This window comes from Corvus hawaiiensis, chromosome 13, assembly GCF_020740725.1.
Source record: "Corvus hawaiiensis isolate bCorHaw1 chromosome 13, bCorHaw1.pri.cur, whole genome shotgun sequence".
Lineage (NCBI taxonomy): Eukaryota > Metazoa > Chordata > Aves > Passeriformes > Corvidae > Corvus > Corvus hawaiiensis.
The window spans coordinates 11,028,662-11,048,360 of NC_063225.1; the positions used below are offsets into that span (position 1 = coordinate 11,028,662).

General features: G+C 42.3%; 1 protein-coding gene across 14 annotated transcripts in view; it reads right to left on the bottom strand.

Annotated features, from left to right (window-relative positions):
- MEGF11 (multiple EGF like domains 11) overlaps positions 1 to 19,699 on the bottom strand; it is a 255,759-nt gene that overhangs the window by 116,488 nt on the left and 119,572 nt on the right. For 12 of the 14 annotated variants that reach the window (XR_007206509.1, XM_048317360.1, XM_048317359.1 and 9 more), the window contains exon 7: positions 4,321 to 4,395. The exons of the other annotated variants lie outside the window; for them this stretch is intronic. Coding sequence is in view for 11 of the 12 variants with exons in the window: in XM_048317360.1 (XP_048173317.1) it covers positions 4,321 to 4,395 (75 nt within the window). In the remaining variant the exon portion in view is untranslated. The remainder of the gene's footprint in view (positions 1 to 4,320; positions 4,396 to 19,699) is intronic. 14 annotated transcript variants of the gene reach the window in all.

Sequence of the window (19,699 nt, forward strand, 5' to 3'; positions counted from 1 at the left end):
CTGCTGCAGCAGCAGAGGCTCTTGGCAGCGGGGAGACAGCAGGTGTGTGGAGTGCTGCTCTCATCATCCCTCCTCCTGCCTCCTCGGCCTCATTAGTTCCAGCTACAGTGGGAAAACTCCCGGGGAACGGGGCCAGGGTCAGCCTGGGACTGCCCCAAGCACTCTGGTGTCACACAGGGCTCATCCCAGCAGGAGACTGGGCACAGCCTGGAGTGTGGGGGGCACTGGATTTCAGGGACATGGGCAGGGCTCAGGCTGTGCCAGTTAACCTCAGGGGCAGAAAATCACCTGGCCCAAGGACAAAGCTCCCATTTCCTTGGATCCCTTTGCTTGGCAAACTCTGTCATCTCCTGCCTGACATGTGGATCTTTCAGTCCCCAGAGCCTTCACTGCCTACAAAAACAAGCACAACTCCTTGTAGGGAATAAGAGAATCCCAGAAATTATAGAAAGCCTTGGGCTGGAAAGGACAGAATGGTTTGGGTTCATAGGGACCTTAAACATCTTCTCATTCCAACCCCCCTACCATGGGCAGGGCTGCCAATAATATGGAGACAAATTTCAACCTTCCTCTAGAAATGCTAAAATAATTTGTCAGCTGGTTTAGATGGCTCTGTGTGAACACTCTGTGCCCATCAGCACCCACCACTCTGCCAGTTCTTCTGTCATTCACAAATTTTTGCTGCAGTGATTCCATATTTACTCTTAGATCAGTAATGTAAATATTGATAGGAGTAAGTGGAATAGCAGAAACCCACCAGAAATACATTTTATGTTTATTCCACATTGACAGCTGCTTTTTGAGATCTGCCATTTAGTTTGTATTCAATTATTAATGCATGTTGTTGATAATTGTATAGTGCTGATTTTTTAATCAGAATATCCTGCAGTACTGAATCAAACATGTCACAAAAATTTATTTTATTTGCACAGCTACTCTAATAGAACTTGCAACTAAATCTGTGATCTCATCACAGAATGAAATCAGGTTTGTGTAGAATGAACAATTTCTTGTGAAATGCTAAACCTTATTTTATTATCTTTTGATTTTTTCACTGATTGAATCCAAATAGCACCATAACATATTGGTTTTCCTCCTGAAGTGAAGGACATCTTTTCCAAAATCTCTGCAGGATTGTGAAAACATGCAAGCTTCTCTTTGGTTTTTCCTAAAAGATATTTTATAGAATTTTCTAAAAGAGATTTTTGAGAACTTGCAACCGAGGCACCCAGAAGAGTGACTTGGCTTCTGGGCTGGCATAGCAAGAAAGCCCAGGGGGAAGAAGGAATATCTGAATCATCCTCGAAACTCCCTTTTCCACATCTCCAGCAAAAATTAGAGAGCAGCAGGGAATTGTTCCCAGGCTGCTCCAGCGCAGGCAGAGATTGATTTCAAGCTGCAGGATGTTCCAGAGGCCTCGTGCTCTGCACTGGGCAGCTCAGGAGGGACAGGGATTCCCCTCTGCTCCCAGGGCAGGGCAGGGAATTAAGTGTTGAATACTGGTTGGATACTGAGCATGAGCAGCAAAGCAGCTTTGGCTTCTCTCCCCTGCTCCCTTCACTCTTACCCAGCTCACAAAGGAATATGATTAAGATGTGAGTTGTTTAGATCCATTTTTAATATCTCCTGATCAAAAGTGGAAGCTTAAGGAGCATGTAAGGAATGACTTTGATATTAAAGAGAGAGAAAGAAGAACAAATAGTTTAATTTGCTTCTTGTCTTTCTTGGCTTGGGAATTTAAAGCAGATGTTCATATGCGAACACAAAAAACCCATGTTCCCTCCAAGTCTGAGCACAAATCGCCTGGATCAGAGGGAAGATATCTGGAGAGGGATACACCAGGGTGCTGCCTGCTTGGAGGGGTGCAGGGATGGCACAGGCAACGACCCCTGCGAATGGGCTGAACGTGGGACCAAAAAATGAGGGAAGAAATCCTTAATGGAATGAAATACTTGCAGTATGCTCTCCGCATAAAACAAATGTAAGTGTGTTATTGCAGTGTATCCATGGATCTGAAAACTGGGAAAAATGCAGATTGAGTATTACAGTAAGATTTTAATGGTGATCTTCAGAGACAAAGAAAGATGCAATGGTAGAAAGAAAGGAGCTGATTTCTGCATCTTGAACTGATGAGAGCACAGGGTGGCACATATGAGACCCCTGATTAGTCATAAATAGGGGAAACAGACTCTCCATATCATCCAAATCCTAAAGGGCTGCAATGTCAGATTTTCAAGAGGCTTTGATTCTTTTTGGTCTGTGCATGTAACAAGGAATGAGAGCTAAATTGTGGAAACCAAAGCCAGGCACAGGAGAGAACCCAATCAGCATGGAATCAAACAGGAGGGTGCAGGATGTTTCACAGATCACTTTAATCCATCACCTGAGAGAAATGGCCCAATGAAGCAACTACCACTGACCTTCCAGCCCCCCCAGGAAGAGGCACATTGCTCTCTGCCATGAATTCCTGCTCTCCAGGCTGACTCCAAAGCTCGGGAAGAGCCAATCGCTCACTTCAGAATTTCCAGGAAGAGAAGAGATGCGGACACAGGCACGGGCAGAGAACTTTCAGAGGGTAACCCTGCCCCATCCCCTTCAACATGGAACCATCACAGATAAACATCATCACTGATTCCAGCATTTCCTATGGGCTCATGGTGTTTAAAATGCTTTATATATATTTAATCTCAGTTTCTTTTACAAGAACTTCAGGAATACCCCGAACTGTTCACAAGGAAGACGGAAGAGGAAGGGGATGAGTATTAACGAAGAAAAAGACTTCAGGCTTGGTTATAAATCTGGGATATTTGATCCCACAGCAAGACAGTCCTTGAATTCCTACCATTTAAAGCCAGATCCAGAGTGTGTGGGCATGAATTCCACAGGTACATATAGGCACCCCAATGGCTTTTTGGAGACATTGACAGTTATTGTTCTGAAAGCCAAAATGTATCACAGGGACTTCTGTACCTCACAGGGTCCAAGGACAGCTCGTGTCCACCCCTTTAGAGAGGTCTAGTCACAGCAATTGCCTTCACCATCATGTTGTGTTATAGGCTAAATACTCCTCCATTTTTGCTTCTATGTGTTCTGCATGTTCAGGTTTTATTTAGGAAATTAAAACATTTCAGAATGTCTCTCTGTGCTTAGATTTGTATTGGTAGCACAGTATTTACCTTGCATTAACTGAGCATAAGCTGAGTGCAAAATCCGGCCATTCATACAATGGGATAATTTTGGCACTGGGCCCAGACAAGAACAAAAAAACAATTGTCTGAATTTAATCAGTTGGTGTTACTTGGCAATGCAAGAAGTCTTTATGCAGGTATTTATTTTTCCTAGCAATAACAAGAATATTGGAATTTATATCCAGGAGATAAGTGAGTACCTTGTCACTCAAGCACAACTAACAAGGGAATTGCTATTTGGTGCAGACATGTAAATGCCAAATGCTTAGTCTGGTTATTATTGTAAATTCCATTTTTACAACCTCTTATTTTTAAAATGGTCTCTTAATTGATTTTTAATTATATTTTTCAATGACATTTAACTACACGTGCTTTGTAAATAAACCCACACACATCCCAAAATATATTACAGGAGCAAATACTGACACAGTCGAGGTTCTCTTTTCCTTGCCTGCATTGAGAGCTCTCAATAGAGGTTTTGCATAAGGAAGTGAGATCAAATTGGTTTTGGGTAGAAGTGGATGCAGTTCCACCATAGGCAGCTGATACCAGAAGATTTGGTCCTCAGAGTGTTACTGATAACATCAGAATGAATGGGATGAAGCAGAAAATGAGTGAGAACATCCAATCCTGTGCCCTGTAGTTTACCCAGGTTGAAATGTGGCCAGGACATACTGACCTAGATCTGGTTTATGTGAAACTCCACAAGCTCTTTAGTGATCAGAAGAGGCTTGAACATCTCTTTAACCTCAGGAATACCACATTAAGGGAGAAGCAGAAGGATTTTCATGTCTCCAGTGAGTGTTTTGGAAGTGTCAAACAGCCCAGGTGAGCACCAGGCAGACCTGCGGCGCAATGCGCAGCATTTAAGGACATGGAACTATAAATTGCATCCATCCAGCTGCCTAAAGCACAGGTTTGGGATGAGTTTAAAAATCCAACCCAGTATAACTGAAACACTGTATGAAACTACTTCATTCCCTTGAGTTTCTGGCTCAGCATCCCTCAGGTTTGGGGTCCAAAGGATTATGTGCCATTCAAGAGAGAAACCATACACAGGGACAGGCTGGAAGCAGCTCCCTCAGATCCCACCACCCTACATGAGCCATTGGATTTGTTGGAAACCACTCACTGTTGTAGTTGCTGTTCCCACCAGTCTCTGCCGAAGTGGTGCTGGACTCCCCCAGCCCATCAGAGGTGGCCAAATCTTATGGAAAATCAAAATAATAACTTGAAAAATACCACTTCCCGTGCATTCCTGAAAACACCGTATAACCTTGATGAAGTCAGCAGGACAACGACAGGTGAGGACTTGCACCTTTTTCACTCAAACTTGCATGTGCTGACAATTCCCACATACCTTTACCATGGCCAGGATGCCACCTTGTTATTAGCAGGGCTGTAATTTCATTAATGGTTACAAAGAAGCGGAAAACACTGGAAAAACAGAATTTAGTTTTTATCCAATTCCCAAGCTTAGCAATTGTGCAGAGGCATAGTGCTTTTGTTGGGGAAGGACCTGATTCCTTTATTCTGTGGCACTCATAAAACCCACAGGACTGGGGAATGACTCTATTGATCTTGGGTAAGATTCACTCCTGTGCAGAGATCCAGCACAAAACAGCATTTCCCATAAATTTTGTTTAAGCCCCATCCTGTGGAATAAAGCAGCATGCAAATCACACATTACTGGGACAATAATGCTTTGTTCCTAAATATTGCTACTCCTGAGGAGACTACAAAATGCTTTCAGAGACTGTCAGAAATGAGATGTGACTTGCCAAAGGTCACCCAGCAGGGATGCAGAGGAGCTGGGACACGTCCAGGTGCCAGAGCGGAGACCTCTGTCCTGTCCTCTGCCCTTCTTCATGGTACAAACACGCAGTGACAGCTTCTGCTCCCCAAAATGTCTTATCAAAAATGCCTCATGTAAAGTCTGCCTGCACAATGGGAGCTGAATGTTCCTCACAAGCTGCATTCCTTAATTCAGGCCGTTTATTTTAATTTCAATTAAACCTGATTTAATTAGGTGTTGTATGTGTTCTGCATAGATGACTAAAACTCTTCTAATTTTTTTCCAGTGGGTATATATTTTACCTGCTCTCTTTTTTTTGCAGTGGTAGCTTTTGCTCACCCATACCTCCTCCTACAGGATCTGAGGGAAAAAAAAGTCCAACTGACGTCCATTTCCACCCCTTAATGAAAGTAGGGGTCAGCTCCTGCCGTAATGTGAAGACTGGTAAAACATCTTTTCTGACAGTTTTAAAACTTCCAGAATGCAGAAATTAAGCGAAAGGAATTGGAAATCTAAGGGACAGATTCCAGCAGACAGCAATGTACACTCAGTTCATTAACTGACTCTGACAAAATATAAGTTCTACATTTCATATATGTCACAAACTCTTAAGAACAGTAAGTGTTTGTTAATGGACTTTTGGGGGGAAAAAAGCTAAACCAAGTGGCAAAGGTCTCTGCACTTCTGTGTCTCAGCAAAACTGGCTGCAAAATAGAGTAAACTGTGGATGTATTTTAGGGAGCTACAAGTAAAGTTTCAGATTAATCCATTCCTGAACCTGTGCTGTTGCTCAAAACAGTAATTGGAAAACAATCCTGGTAAGGTTTCGTGCAGCAAGGACAAAAATTCTTCCTTCAGCACAAGTCAGTCCTTTTATTTCCTGGGGAAGGGAATAAATGGTTCCACTGGGGATCTAATAATTGTTTGTTGTTTCTTTTTAAGCAAACATATATGCACCTGTACTTATGAATAGTTACGTTTTTATTTGGCCATAAAGTGCCCAAGTGGTCCTTTAAGAACATAATTCCTCCCTAATTGCACAGCCCTGAGTACTCCTGGACAAATTGTAATTACAAATGCATGTTCATTCTGCATGGACAGTCCCTGTTTTACTATTTCTAATTACCAAAACACAAATGGTTTCAAATTAGAAGAATCCCACCAGTTCCCATTTTACATGAGCACAAGACAAATTTAATAACAAATCTTTCAAGGGTCTTGTAATTCAGGCTGGCCCAGGAGCAGGTGCTGTGAGAAATCCCCCTCTCTTCAAACACATGAAGTGAGAGAAATGCAAGGTAGACCAAAAAGAATCAATTTGTCATGACCAGTAAAGAGAGCTGGAGCTTCTATTTTCATTTCTGATACCTGAACTGGCAAAGCATTTCAGCAGTGACATTTATTGATCATGTAGCCTCAAAACAAAACTGGGGGGGGTGCAGAGCCTGGAGAGGCAAAAGATATGCATTAAATACAACAGGGAAGTTCCAAAAACTGCTTTTAATAGCAGAAAAAAATCCAGAGAAACAAATCCCATTTATAGGCCTGGGAAGCATGGGAAACTTGCAGCCACTCTTACCAGCAAGAAAGCGTTGGGATTTTGCTATCACATGGCTTTTCCTGTCAGTTTGATCACTATTTTAGATGCAGAGGGGACATTGTGCCTGTTAATGTCACTGGCCTCAATCATGCAATCCTTAATCAAGCAGAAATCCCTGCAGCTTTCCCCATAAAAGAATTACAGACTTAGTTATAGGTTTTCTGGTGCAGGTTTGACCCCTGCTGCCTCCCTGCTGCAATAAAACTCCTAAACCCTTTTGGATCATTACTCCTGCAACTTGCCTGAGGGCACAGGGGGTGCAGCATCCATGGGGCTGTTTTCTGTTTTTATCCAAGAGCTGAGGATGCATCCAGTGACTGCCCTGGCCAACAGACAGCACGAGAAACCATCTAAACCAGGGCCAGGGCTGGGAGGGAATTCTTGCCCCACAGTAAATCCTCCCACCAACTCAAACTCCCCACAACTTCCTCATTCTTGTTCAGCCATTGCCAGAATGGCGTCCTTTATTTAGAACAAAAAAAGATGCCTCTTTAATGGCTAAAAAGGTTATTAGGATTGTTTATTCTAAGCTCTGAAATATGTGTTCAATTCTTAATTTGCTTATAGGTCTTCTAATTACATCAACATTGGGGTTCTGCCTTTGTAGCTGTAATTGGAAGCTGATGTAAAACCAAGACTAGAAAACATTAAGCATTGCAGTGACTGGAGCTGTTTTTCGTGGCATTTATCATCTCACTGCTTGTTTATCAGAATGAAATTTCCAACGCAATTCTCTTTTTAACCTACAATATTAGGTGAAAATATTAAACATGTTCACTGGCAGATGATTATTTATCAGAGACAAAGCCAAAAAAAGCCATACCCTACTCAAGGCAGAGCCTGCAACTCATTATGTTACATAATTCAACATTAGAGAGTGAGGAATAGAGAATGCTTTGGATGGGAAGGGACCTTCAAGACCATCTCATTCCACCTTCCACTAGACCAGGTTGCTCCAAGCCCCGTGCAACCTGGCCTTGGACACTTCTGGAAGTCCATACAAGAATTCCTACAATGTTTGTGGCCTAGTTGTATTCAAAGGCCATGATTTCAACTGAACTTAAAATCCCCTCCAAGATCAACAGTAAATTCTTCTGGATTCTCGTTTTCAAGTTTAAAATTGTACCAGGAAACATTAATTACAAACTAATCTAAATGCATCATCACCCTGTAGCCGATTGGCCTCAACCCTGACAAGTGAAGTGTGTTCTTAGATCCAAACAAAGGTGATTTTTGGGGTCTGTAGAAGCTGCTGAACATCAAAACCAACTCAAGACACCTGAAATTATTCTCCATTGAGATCCACACAAACGTTCTGATAATGCCAAGTGCCATACATCATTAGAGCCCTTTATTCAAGGTGCACTTCATGGTTTACTTGCCATATTGTAATAGGAAATCATAATGGAATAATAAATGAAGAAAAATAGTTTTTCTGTTGTCTTTGTTCGAATTTCTCAGTGTGTGAGAGCAACACGTGTCTGATTTTTCATCTCTCCTTCAACAGCCTGAACTGACAGATTGCCCATAATCTGTTCTAAAATCTCAGTGCCAGAACATGACAATAAGCCCCACGGAGTGGCTTGGGAATCTCAAAGGGAATAATTTACCACTAACCAATAGCTGAAGGGTGACCCAGTTTGGTGAGGCCTGGAGAGACACACATTGCTGGTGGCTCCAAGCATGTGGGCTCCATGCAGGCACAGTTAAAAGGCAGATTAATTGGCAGTCAGGTGTGAGGAACAAAGCCAAGGAGCCCTATTGAGGACCACACGGCATCCAGCCTGTTTGGAAAGCACTTTATGAATTAACCTAGGCTGGGGTTTTTTAAACTGTGAGCATCCAAAGATTCACACCAGCATTTCTCCAGCCTGATCTGTATTCCAAAGCAGTCCTGCTCACATAAATCTCAGTGCTGTTTTTTACTAGAGAGTGAAAGGGAGAAAAGCTGCTGTTAAATCAATAGGCTGCGTTGCACACCACAGTATATGAAAGTCCTGGTGCTGTGCTTATCATTTGTGCTGCCACCGACTAATTGCTGTCCCTTGCACTTCATTATCCCCTGTAATATGGTTACAATAACAGAGGATGACAAATAAGAACTGTTATCTTCTCCAGGCCAGTCTTTCCTCCCAGGGTGAGTTCTCATTCAAATCCATCTATCTGGATGAATAAGATTTACCAGATTACACATGGACTTAAAAGGTTTAACACGAGCAGTGATGGAGAGCTGCCTTAGGAAATATTTTTACAGGCACACTTTGGGGATCTGGCACAAAAAACTCTTTACTGCTGCTTTTGTACCCACCATGGTTTCCCTTAGCTCTCCCTGCATTTAAGGCAGCAGTGCTGGCAGACAGAAAACCTAATTCTATAAAATACTAAACGTGTCTCATGTCTTCTCTGAATCTGGTCTGCCAGTCATTCACACACCAGAGAGGTGGTCTGATTCTTTTGATGTTAAATTAGATCCTGAAACTAATAAAACTGCCTACATTGATTATGAAGCAGAAACAGGCAAAGAATATTATGGATAGGAGAAAAGAGTTTGTGTCTGGCAAGAAAGGATAAAAGTATCTGATCATTAATGGGTGGCCTAGTTAAAGAAAGTCCTTTGTTGCAGCAAAAAGAGGAACTGTAGAAAATATGAATGAAACCTCCAATAGCCACATTACGGCCACCTGGTCTCTGGTGAGGCTCAGGAGAGGAAGAGGAGCCTCTTTTGTGGCTTCCAAAGTCTCTGCAGGAGATCAGTTTTTCCCATTGGATATAAAGGATGTGCACAGTGTCAGAAGGAAGGAGAGATGGGGAAGCCATTATTACAAAGTCTTTGCTTATGCTAAAGATCCTCAAATCCTCAGTGTGCAGATACAAACTCATATGGACTACAGGAGGCTGCAATGGAAACTCAGATGTTTCACCAATCAAATGAATGCATTTATAAATTACATTTCTTTAATCCTGTGGCAGCCTCACATGTGTCTCAAAAGTCAGCCTTTACCCTGGGCATCCAAAGCACTCACAAATATCACCAATATTTGTCTACACAAAAGGCACAGTTGCATTAAGGCACACATTTGCATAATTAAAAACATCCATAGGTGAAGGAGCAAAACCAGAAACGTAACAAAGAATCATTTATTTTCCAAAGCCTTCCAAACCAAAGTTGAGGTAACTAATTGCCCAATATTTGGTGGCTGGAGGTAGTTCCCACTCTTACCCATGCTGAGCTCTCTGTAAACTTTTGCATTATTCTAACTCCTTCTGGCAATATTGTTTCTTTCCTTTTGATGTTCTAGATGCTCTTTTTGTTTTCTGCTTGGTTCCAAACTAGTTATAATCAAGAAATTCTCTTAGAAAACAGCATTACGTAAGTGTCCATAATTATGTGTAAACTGGTGCTAAACACCTAAGGACCCCAAGAGTCCATAAAAATAAATCTGAACATGCCCATGAATCATTGTCTCATTTGTATTATTTCAAATGCTCTGCTAGTTAATGATGTCTTGAATTGGTTTATTATTATTATAACCTCTCTGATAGTTAAATCAATCAAATAATCAGTGCTGCAGTTCATCAAATATACACCTCCAGGAAGATGCGGCTTCCCTTGTATACTGCTGAGGAAAAACAGCATTTCTTTATTATAGACATGATTAGTTTGCCTTAATATCCTTGAAATGTGGTGAAATAGTGCCTTGGAGGTAACAGTCAACTATTTTTGCATATGTTTATAGCGTTTCTGTTTCTCTTAGAAAGAAAAAGATGTAAATTGTACTGCACCAGTTCCAGGGTGGAGTCACTGGTGTGTCCTGGCTGCAATCTGTTACTCAACACTGCTTCATCTCAGGCACTCACACCCTTCCAGAAACCCACCGAGCATCTTTCTCCTCACAACTGTGCTGTATCACACTGATTTTGCTTTTTCCCTTTTATTAAGCCAGTCTTTCAGAAGCTTTGCTACATCTGTGTGGATATCAGCTTCTGATATCTGTTCAGTGAGCAGCATTAAAAGGAACTACTTGTCTTAGCACTGCATTGACATTATCATGGCAAATTGCTTTAAAATATCACTTGTAACTGTAATATTAGCACAATAAAATATTTTAAATTTGCCAACTGTGTCTCAGAGCTTGCCCTGATGGTGAATTACTCCTCATAGTACATAGTACATTAACAACAATTCTAATAATTGTCAGGAGCACTGATGGACATTTTGTTCTACTCAATGAAGGGAGATCACAGCTAGAAGGACACAGGCAGTTTATTAAATTTCATAACTCCTGCTTTCAGGTAGGTGATGTGGAAGACTTACACCTATATATCAATTATAAATTTATTGTGCTAATAGCTGGTAGGATTAGAGCATCTGCAAGCTGCAGTTTTATGCAGAGCTCAGGATCAAGGCTTCCCATGCAGTGACTCCCATTACAGCCTAATAAAGATGAATGTGGCCAGTGTAGCTCAGAGAGAGCGCTCACTAAATGAAGAAAGCAGCTCGGTGAATGTGGAATCTGTACAGGAGCCAAACCCAACTCCTTTTTCTAACTCAGAGATGCAACATTTGGGCAGCTGCCCAAGGAAGGGAAGAGAAGGAAAACCAAGTCTGCATGCATTTTTATTTCTCACTGACTCTGAGCCCACACCTATAAAACCTAACTAAATTCTTGATTTCTTTATATGTGCCATTCCAGGCTCTTTAATCCATGATTATAGGAATGTAATTGATATGCAGGCCATGTTAAATGCATTATGGTAACTCTGCAGTTAGGGAAGTAACATATTCCCACTAAATTTCAGCATGATGCAGTCCAAAGTGAAAACACGATAAAAGGAATTCAGAAGATGAGAACTCAGTGGGGTTTCATAATCCTCAGCATGTGCACAGTTGAGAAGCAGAGCTCCAAATGACCTGGACAAATCTGCATAAAGTTTTTTAGCAAACATAAATGAATTCCTGAAGTAATCACTCCATCAACACATGGGATTGTATCTCCACCTCTCCCACTCTTCACTTCTGCTTGCAGAAGAAGTCTTGCATAATAAGTAAAAACTGCACTTGCAAAGTGGTTTTTTTGAGCCTTTAGGATGAACACTGCTCAACCTGACTACCTGGTGGATATATTAAATAATTTATCAAAAATATCTATGCTGTGCTTGATTCTAAGGAGAGAAATAAGGAATGATAGTCTGTAAACAGTGGTTTGTTACACAACTTTCAGAATCTAAAGGCTGAACACTAAAGTAACCTCTGCATTGCACAAAGGAGATAATTTGGCACTGACAGTGTGTTCCAAATTTGACCCATCCTTCTGAGGAAGGTTCTCAAAGATGGGATAGTTAAAAAGTTAGCTTGGAAAGGATGTTACATTTGGTAAGCAAAAGTCAAATCTGGTCAAACTGAAACAATGCTACACAGTTGAACTGGATGATCTCATGGGTCTCTTCCAACACTGATTCTGTGCATGACCTGACACACCAGACCCTCTGAAGAGAGTTAGCACAGCTGGAAATGACTTCCAAAGCTATTCCTGGGCAACATGGAAGTGCATCACTGGAGGGAACCCCGAGAAAGTGCCATTCCACTCCTGCTCTCTGTACTGGGCTGTTCTCTCAGGGTCCTGGGTGCATTGGTGGGCCTTGACAACCCTGCCCAGCCTCCCTTTGGACCACCACTCACAGCCCAAGGACCCAGAGGCTGCATTTCAGCTCAGCCCTGGACCCTCAGCCCCTGCCTGAGCTAAGCTGGAGCTGTGTTTGTCTCCAGCTCTGTCCCAGCCAGGCCTCTGCCTGCCCAGGAACCCTGCTGATCCTCATCCTATGGACTGAGATCCCAGCCTGACCTCACACCAGCCTCCTCACCAAGGACCTGCTTGGTCCTTCTCACTTAAAACAGGGTTAAATTTACACATTTCTGAAATAAATGGATTTGAAATCATAGGTCATTGGTTCATGGTAATTAGTGTGTGACATCACTCCTGCTAATGTTCAACATATGGTCTAATGCAATACTACATTATTTATTACTACATTATGTTACATAAGTGCAACACATATAAAGAGTCAAGCAACTGAAGCCTGCACTTGGTTATGTTAATCCTCTCAAGTACCATGGTATTTCACAGCACCTCTTAATAGCCAAATCTTTTCTGCATCTCGACTGCTGCCTGGCAGTCTGGCTAAGAGAGATGTGGGGGATCCATTCCTGTAGCTGAGATCTCACCCTGCCTGCAAGTGCCTCACCAGATGGTCAGCATATTGCATTTTCCCCTTGGTAACATCCTTTTTTCTCCCTACATCTGGAACTCAAGTAGGAAAATACTTCTGTTGTTTCCTGTGGTGCTGAAGGTAGGGACGTATCCTCAGCTCCAGCACAGCACAGCTGCCCAGGTCTGTACAGTGTTTTAAGCTGAGATACACCTGAATTTTGGTGCTTATTTTCCCCTCTCACAGCCTGGTGATGCACCAGGCAGGGAACTGCTGTCTCTTTGATCAAGAATTTCCACAAAACAATTGCTTATTTGATCTCAGGTGCTTGAAGTGTTGCTTATCCTATTCCAATGCTGTTTTGAAATGGCTTTTAACATTCATGACTTTCATCCTAAGATGCCTCTATTAGTTAATCAAAAGGTATTCTTGACCCCATTCAAAAGTTCTGGAGCTCTTCCTGTCTATTGTCCCCTAATTAGAGTCACAGGCCCAGCGTGATGGTCTTCTCCAGAGGAACACTGAATCACATAGGTCACTGGCATGAGGCTGCTGCCTCTGGATTGTTCCCTTGCTCTCAGCACCAAGGAATGGAATGGCTTTTTAAAAAATTCTGTGTTTGCATTAACGGGTAATGTGTTTGGGAGGGAATGACTTTTTTATTGTAACATTTTAGCAACAGCTCAGAGCTCTGAAAAGGCATCATTTTAATATGCACAGTGCTCACCTCCTCAAAGAGCGAATACTCCAAAACACTTTTCAAAAGAGTTACACACGTTACAGGTTATTTTAGGAGTTCATTTCCCAGCATTTCTAATTTCTTTAGAAAACAACATCCTGAAATCACCAATCATTCCAGAGCCCACACTAACACGACAGCTTGGCAAACAGAGAGTCCAAACATGCTTCCTTGGCAGTGCCTGTGTGGGGTGTCCCTGGTGGCACTGGGTGCCCTCAAAAGCCACTCTGTACCAACCTCCATCCCCTCAGAAGAACAGGGGACAGAAAATACAACCTTGGGGTCTGCAGAGCTGTTCCTCTCACACGTTCTCACTCCTCCCACCAGCTGCAAATGCACATTTTTGGGGTTTTCCCCATCTTAACTCTGTTATTTCAGTAAACCCCTGATAGGTTCAGCCTTGGCCAGTGTTGGGCCCATCTTGGAGCTGGCTGGCATTGGCTCCATGGGACATGGAGGAACTTCTGGCAGCTTCTCACAGAATCTTCTCACCCCTGCAGTCCCCCACTACCAAAACCTGGCCATGCAAACCCAGTGCAGTGACTGCCACTTTTTAAACTGGCCCCAGCAGCCAAAGGTGAGATCCACATAACCCAGGAAACAGAAATCCCTGACTTGCTTCTGCTGCAGAAGAAAATCTTTAAAAGCTCTTCATATCAGGAATCTAAATCTTACTTTCAGAAGTGATAGAAAGTTTAAAAGCTGAAGTGTAACTGGGTTTAGGTGTGTAAACTATTGATGTGGCATCAGATTTCTCTGTGCTGTCTGAGGTCATTCTGGCTTTGCTGGAGCACACACAGGGCATCGACAAACCCAGCTCTGGCTGCCAGGCCCCTCGAGGAGCAGCTTCACAAAGCTCCTTGTACTTGTGCATGTTCTATGATCACAGGTACACAGATCCTCCATCCATTTTCAAAGTGCAATTTAAGACTTTTGAGAACCTCCCTCCCCAGTTATTCCTCACTAATGTCTCTCGATGAGGTCAAATTCCTCTTCCCCTTTTACAAACTTGTAATACCTGCTTTTCTCTCCAGACTAATTTTGCTTTATAAACTATTAGCTTCAAGGAGTTACTCCAGAGTAACACTGTTGTGTGATCAGAATATAAACTAGAGGGAATTGCCTGTGTGTGTTCTCATCCATACCATTCAACCAGTCTCTCCTATTCCCTATTTTTTCACTCTCTGTTAGTTATCCCTCCCAGACATCTTCCAAATCCCTTTATTGGGTTTTGTATTTAACAAAGAAGCAATGAAACCACAGAACTCTCCCTTCATTACCAGAGTATTGTAATAGCATCTTTCTTCACTCATAAATAGTATTTCAGAACTGTGAACATCTGCACTGTGGGAAGAGAAACTGGAATTGTCAACGGCCTGAACAACATCAGCTCAGAGACTCCTGGCTAAAAGACCTTCCAGTCATGATATTTTGCATATGCAAAAGCACAATCATATCTGGAGAGCCTAATTTGCTTAAAGACATTTAAGATTCCTCTGATCTCTCTTCAGGACCATCAGCACACCTAAAGAAAATTTACATTTTTATGTGCCAGGATATGGAAAATTGTCTCAGGAATATAACTCTGAAAACTTGAGTCAAATATTTTTTTTCTGTGGATCTATCTAGGAGACAATTTGACAGTGTAGGGTGAGGAGTTTATTCACAAGCACTTCATACAACCCTCTTAATTCTCACCTGGCTTTCCTGCATCACCCACATATTCATCTCAGAACCACATCACGTAAAACCTTCAGACCACCTCCCTTGTCTTGTGGGGCAGCTGAAGTCACAGAAATCATTGAAGTCATTAGAGTCTCTTAAGGACCAATGACCAGGGTGCCATATTCCACTGACTTTCCATGTAGGAATTCTCACTGAAGTCACTGGGACCTCACATGAAACAATCAGTGCTGGATGTGTTCCCAAGCAATTCATTTCTTCAACTACAGGTTATGGCTTTGGTGATGGACATGAATTCCCATTACTGCCAACAATTTTTACATACCTAATTAATTTCCTGAGCTCCCTATTAAAACTTGGTGCAGAGTTTGGCTGCAGCCTAGAGGTGGCCTTTTTCCTGGAGAAAATACCACCTAGAGGTGGCCTTTTTGCTGGAGAAAATACCACCTATTTGATATGAGATTCTGTTTCTAAGAAAACGGGAACTAACCTTGATATTTGAGTCGTACAGACATTTCATCCAAGAAGAACTGGATAAAGATGACAGGATTTGGTGGCAAGGAGTGTTTTTTCTGTACGGTATGAGAAGAGCTTGGATAAAAACAAAGTCAAAATTGATTCATACTGATTTATACAATAATCTAAACAGAACTCTTGAAGGATAAAGAGACATGGAAGAGACAGTGATGCAGTTCTCTATTACTGATGATGATTTAGGCTGTGGATAGAGCCAGAAAGCCCAGAAAGCCTTCTGCCTATGTCTCTGGGATCTTTTGCTCCCAAATAAGAGTGCCCTGCATGAGGATGCTCAGGCATTAGGCACACAAATGATTGGCTTTTCCAAAGCTGCTCACAACAGCAGCACGTACTCCAGCCAGACACTTACCCATAGGCTTCAACTGAAACCACTTCTATTCAACAAAGCATGAGATTAATTTTAAACCCATTCTCAAAAGCTTTGTTGAACTAGGTTTAAATAAGAAGATACCACGAGCAAGGAGAGCAGATATACAGGAATCCACAGAGCTGGAACCGGGCAAAGCCAAGCAGAGTCAGGTCCCGGGGACTGCGGGAATGGGATCCCAGCTTAACACAGACTGTGCTCAATAACAAGCAACGAACATGTCTTAAAGGGGATCCAAAAAGGGCTTTGCTCCTGTTGGTGTGAATCTTCCCCTCATCTCTGCCTTATCCCACTTCCTTTGTTTGTTCACTGATGGCTCATCCCTGGCTCCAGGAAAGAACACCTCACCCAAAACAGCTTTAAACCCCAGCTCAGGGCTTATAGACCCTTCCCCACCAATCCAAGGAAGACTCCTTTTGATGTTCAGTTATGCTTGAAAGCATGTTTGTGATAATTTTTTTGGGTAACTTTTCCTTCCGGAACACCCAGATGACACCAGGGCTGAGCCAGGGCCTGGGAAATCCCTGAACACCCCAAGGAGTGGTTACTTGGTGGGTCAGTCTGTCCTGGTGACACCAAAGGGGCCAGGGACAGAATGCATGCTCCAACATCAAGTTGCTGCAGTGTGTAAGAGGCTCCCTCTGTCTCTTGCCTTTCCTTGCAGGGAATGAAGAAGAGGGACATAAAACCTTTCAGTCAGTTGCTAAAGTCTTCACTGTTGCAAAGATAAAGTAGTTGGAAAGGAGCTGGAGTCATTTAGCAATTAACTGACATTTTAAAAAACAATTCTTTTGCAAGATTCAGGCAACTCTTTTTATTATCTAGTTAATGGTAGCACTTAGAGAAGCTAATTTTATGTGTAATAAAACTTCATTACTATCCCTTCTTCGGAGAGAAGGGTGCAGAGGACAATTGGAATAAGAAACATATGGTTTCTTATACTTTATCAGTCATATACGTGCATGTGATGCATTATAGGTACCTAAAACTTTCTTCTTTATCTTTTTTCCCCTCTTTCTTTCCTTTTCTGGCTGTGCACAGCTGTATTCTTTCATGTCAGAGGTCACCTATCAAATCCTACTCTTCTCTTTTTTTTCCAATCACAAATCAATGATGAGGACAACAGAAGGTTAGAGGCATTTTAAAAATAGCACTGATATTTCTGCTTGCTTATTTGGGTCTGGTGAGTCTCTTTCAGGCAGAGATTCCTAAGGAGAATGTTCCAGATCAGCAAAAGTGGGCATGTGCTGGCCCCCCATGTGCTGCAGCTCCAGGAACAGAGATGAGCTGTCTGGCCAAGTGTGGATACAAAAATACAGCTAGCAAGAATTTCTCTTGCTTCTTTCCAGTGCCGTGAGATACTTTTCTCTCTCACGGAAGATAGTAGCAGAGTTCTATAAACTATGAACACCTGCGACCTTGCAAAGCTGTGTTTATGGTATAGTAGAAAAATATTTTGACAATGGATGTTTTAGGATTTTAGCCAATCACCCCAGGGGGCGGCTGATCCTTTGTCCAATTAGACTATGAAGAAAAAAGTCTATAAAAGAGTTTGTAAAATAATTAAATAAATCAATCTTGCTGCACAATTCCTGCCTGCTGGATCTCTCTCCTCTCCTCCCTACGGCTGCGGGATACAGCAATAGCCAAGCCCTCTCCAGCCTTTGGATCAGTATTGGGAACTGTCAGAGCAGCAGCTGATGTTGAGATGGAAGGGAAATGAAGGCTGAGCAGGGAGCACTGTCACACTGCAAGGTGACAGGATGACACGGCTTTTAACTCTTTTTCAATCAATGGAGTTTTTCAGCTAACCCAACCCAATTCCCATGGAGCTGGTTTTCTACCAGTCATTGTTATTAACCTGATACTTATTGTATTCAGAGTCACAAAGGTGGACAGATTGACATTTCATATAATATAGATTTAAAAGCATAAGATGGAGATTTCATCAGGAAAGTGCAGATTTGCAGAGTACACATATTATTTTCAAACACAGGGAAAGGAAAGAGCAACAAACCCGAGCTGGCTTTGCATAATCACCACTACAGCAAGTAGGGACTTCCTCGGTGGGAAAGTTCCAGTCTGTGTCAGATCACTGCATAATTCAGGTGCCTTTCACAGCTGCTCCACCAGCCTCACCTCACAGAAACAACACTGTTGGCTACAGGTGAGGAGTTACAAGTTTGTGCTGTAAGAATTTGCCCATTGCACTGCTGAGGCTCCATCAGTTGGCCCCCACTGAGGATCTGCTTGTGTCATCCCTCTGTAGGCTCAAGAAAAAGCAGCTGGATTGTGCGAAAAAGGCACTTATTAAAATAGAAACACTTCTATCACAAAGAAAGATCATCTGGAAAGTGCTGGCAAAGAATATTTTGTTCTCTCCCTTTCCTATTTGTTCTAGCAGGACAAGCCAAACTCAGCTGCCACTTGCAATGCTGCAAGCAGAACAAGCTGGTGTAAACTACAAAACTCCATTTGGAGTTGTAAGTGCTAATTTACACCGAGGGAGGAGCTCAGCCACTGGCAAATTCTACTGGTGCTGCTCAGCTCTAACCCAAAACAGGATTTTTCTCTGTATCTTTCACTTCTCTTGGAGTTGGAGGACTTTTATGAGTATGTTTAACAATGAGCACCCCAGGGACACCTTGGTAAACCAAGCAAGAGGGAGAAGAAATAAATTATAGATCTGTTTTTCAGACATTACTGCATATGCTCAATGAATGCTCATGTCTTTATGCATTCCAAATCCTCACTGTGATGGAAGCCGACCCCTTCACTACTGCCTAAGTCAAAGGCAGGAGCAGTAATTTAAAAAAACCTTCTGATTTGGACCCAATTGTTTTCTATTCTTTGTAATTACTTTAACTTTCAAGATCAGCTTTTCCTGTGAGCAATTCAGTAAGCAAATCAATTTTCCCTATTCCTAGGAGAGATTCTGTCTATGTTTAACTTCAGAAAAAAATGCTCTGCGATGGGGTATTTCAGAAGTGTGCTCTTCATCTGAAGACAGCTCCTTCAGTCATTATTTCAGCTGCAGGTACAGTCTGTATCTATTTCCATCTAAATTTCCAAAGACAGGTACATTTCCTCTACCCTATCTGTGGTAGTGATAGCTTTTAAAAATATTGGAGGGAACTCAAGAATCCCCGCTTCTCATTGTGATATACAGAACTTTCTTCTAATCATGGGATGATTCAAGATAAAAAACCTTATGTAGAAGCTATCTCAGTGATCTGCACTGGTGGACTCATGACAACTTTGGTCTCTGTAGTAATTCCAGTAAAATGATGCTGTGTGTCTTTGGAATATCTTTGGGAGGCAGTTTTTCTGGAAAGCATGTGGTACAGGGAGGCTGTGGGGCAGAACTGCAGGGAACTGTGAAAGCACTCAGCTGGGGCAGCCAGAGGCCTGGGTTTCATGCCAGACTCACCCTGTTCAGTCTTGCAGCCGTGTCACAGCACTGGATGTTCCCTCATACGAGCTGGGTTTGGTATTACAGCGTTTGCTTTGCTTCAACCATGCATATGCATATGTAAACTTGGCCTGGGATGTGCTAAATGCCTTTCTAAATATGGATGAACTC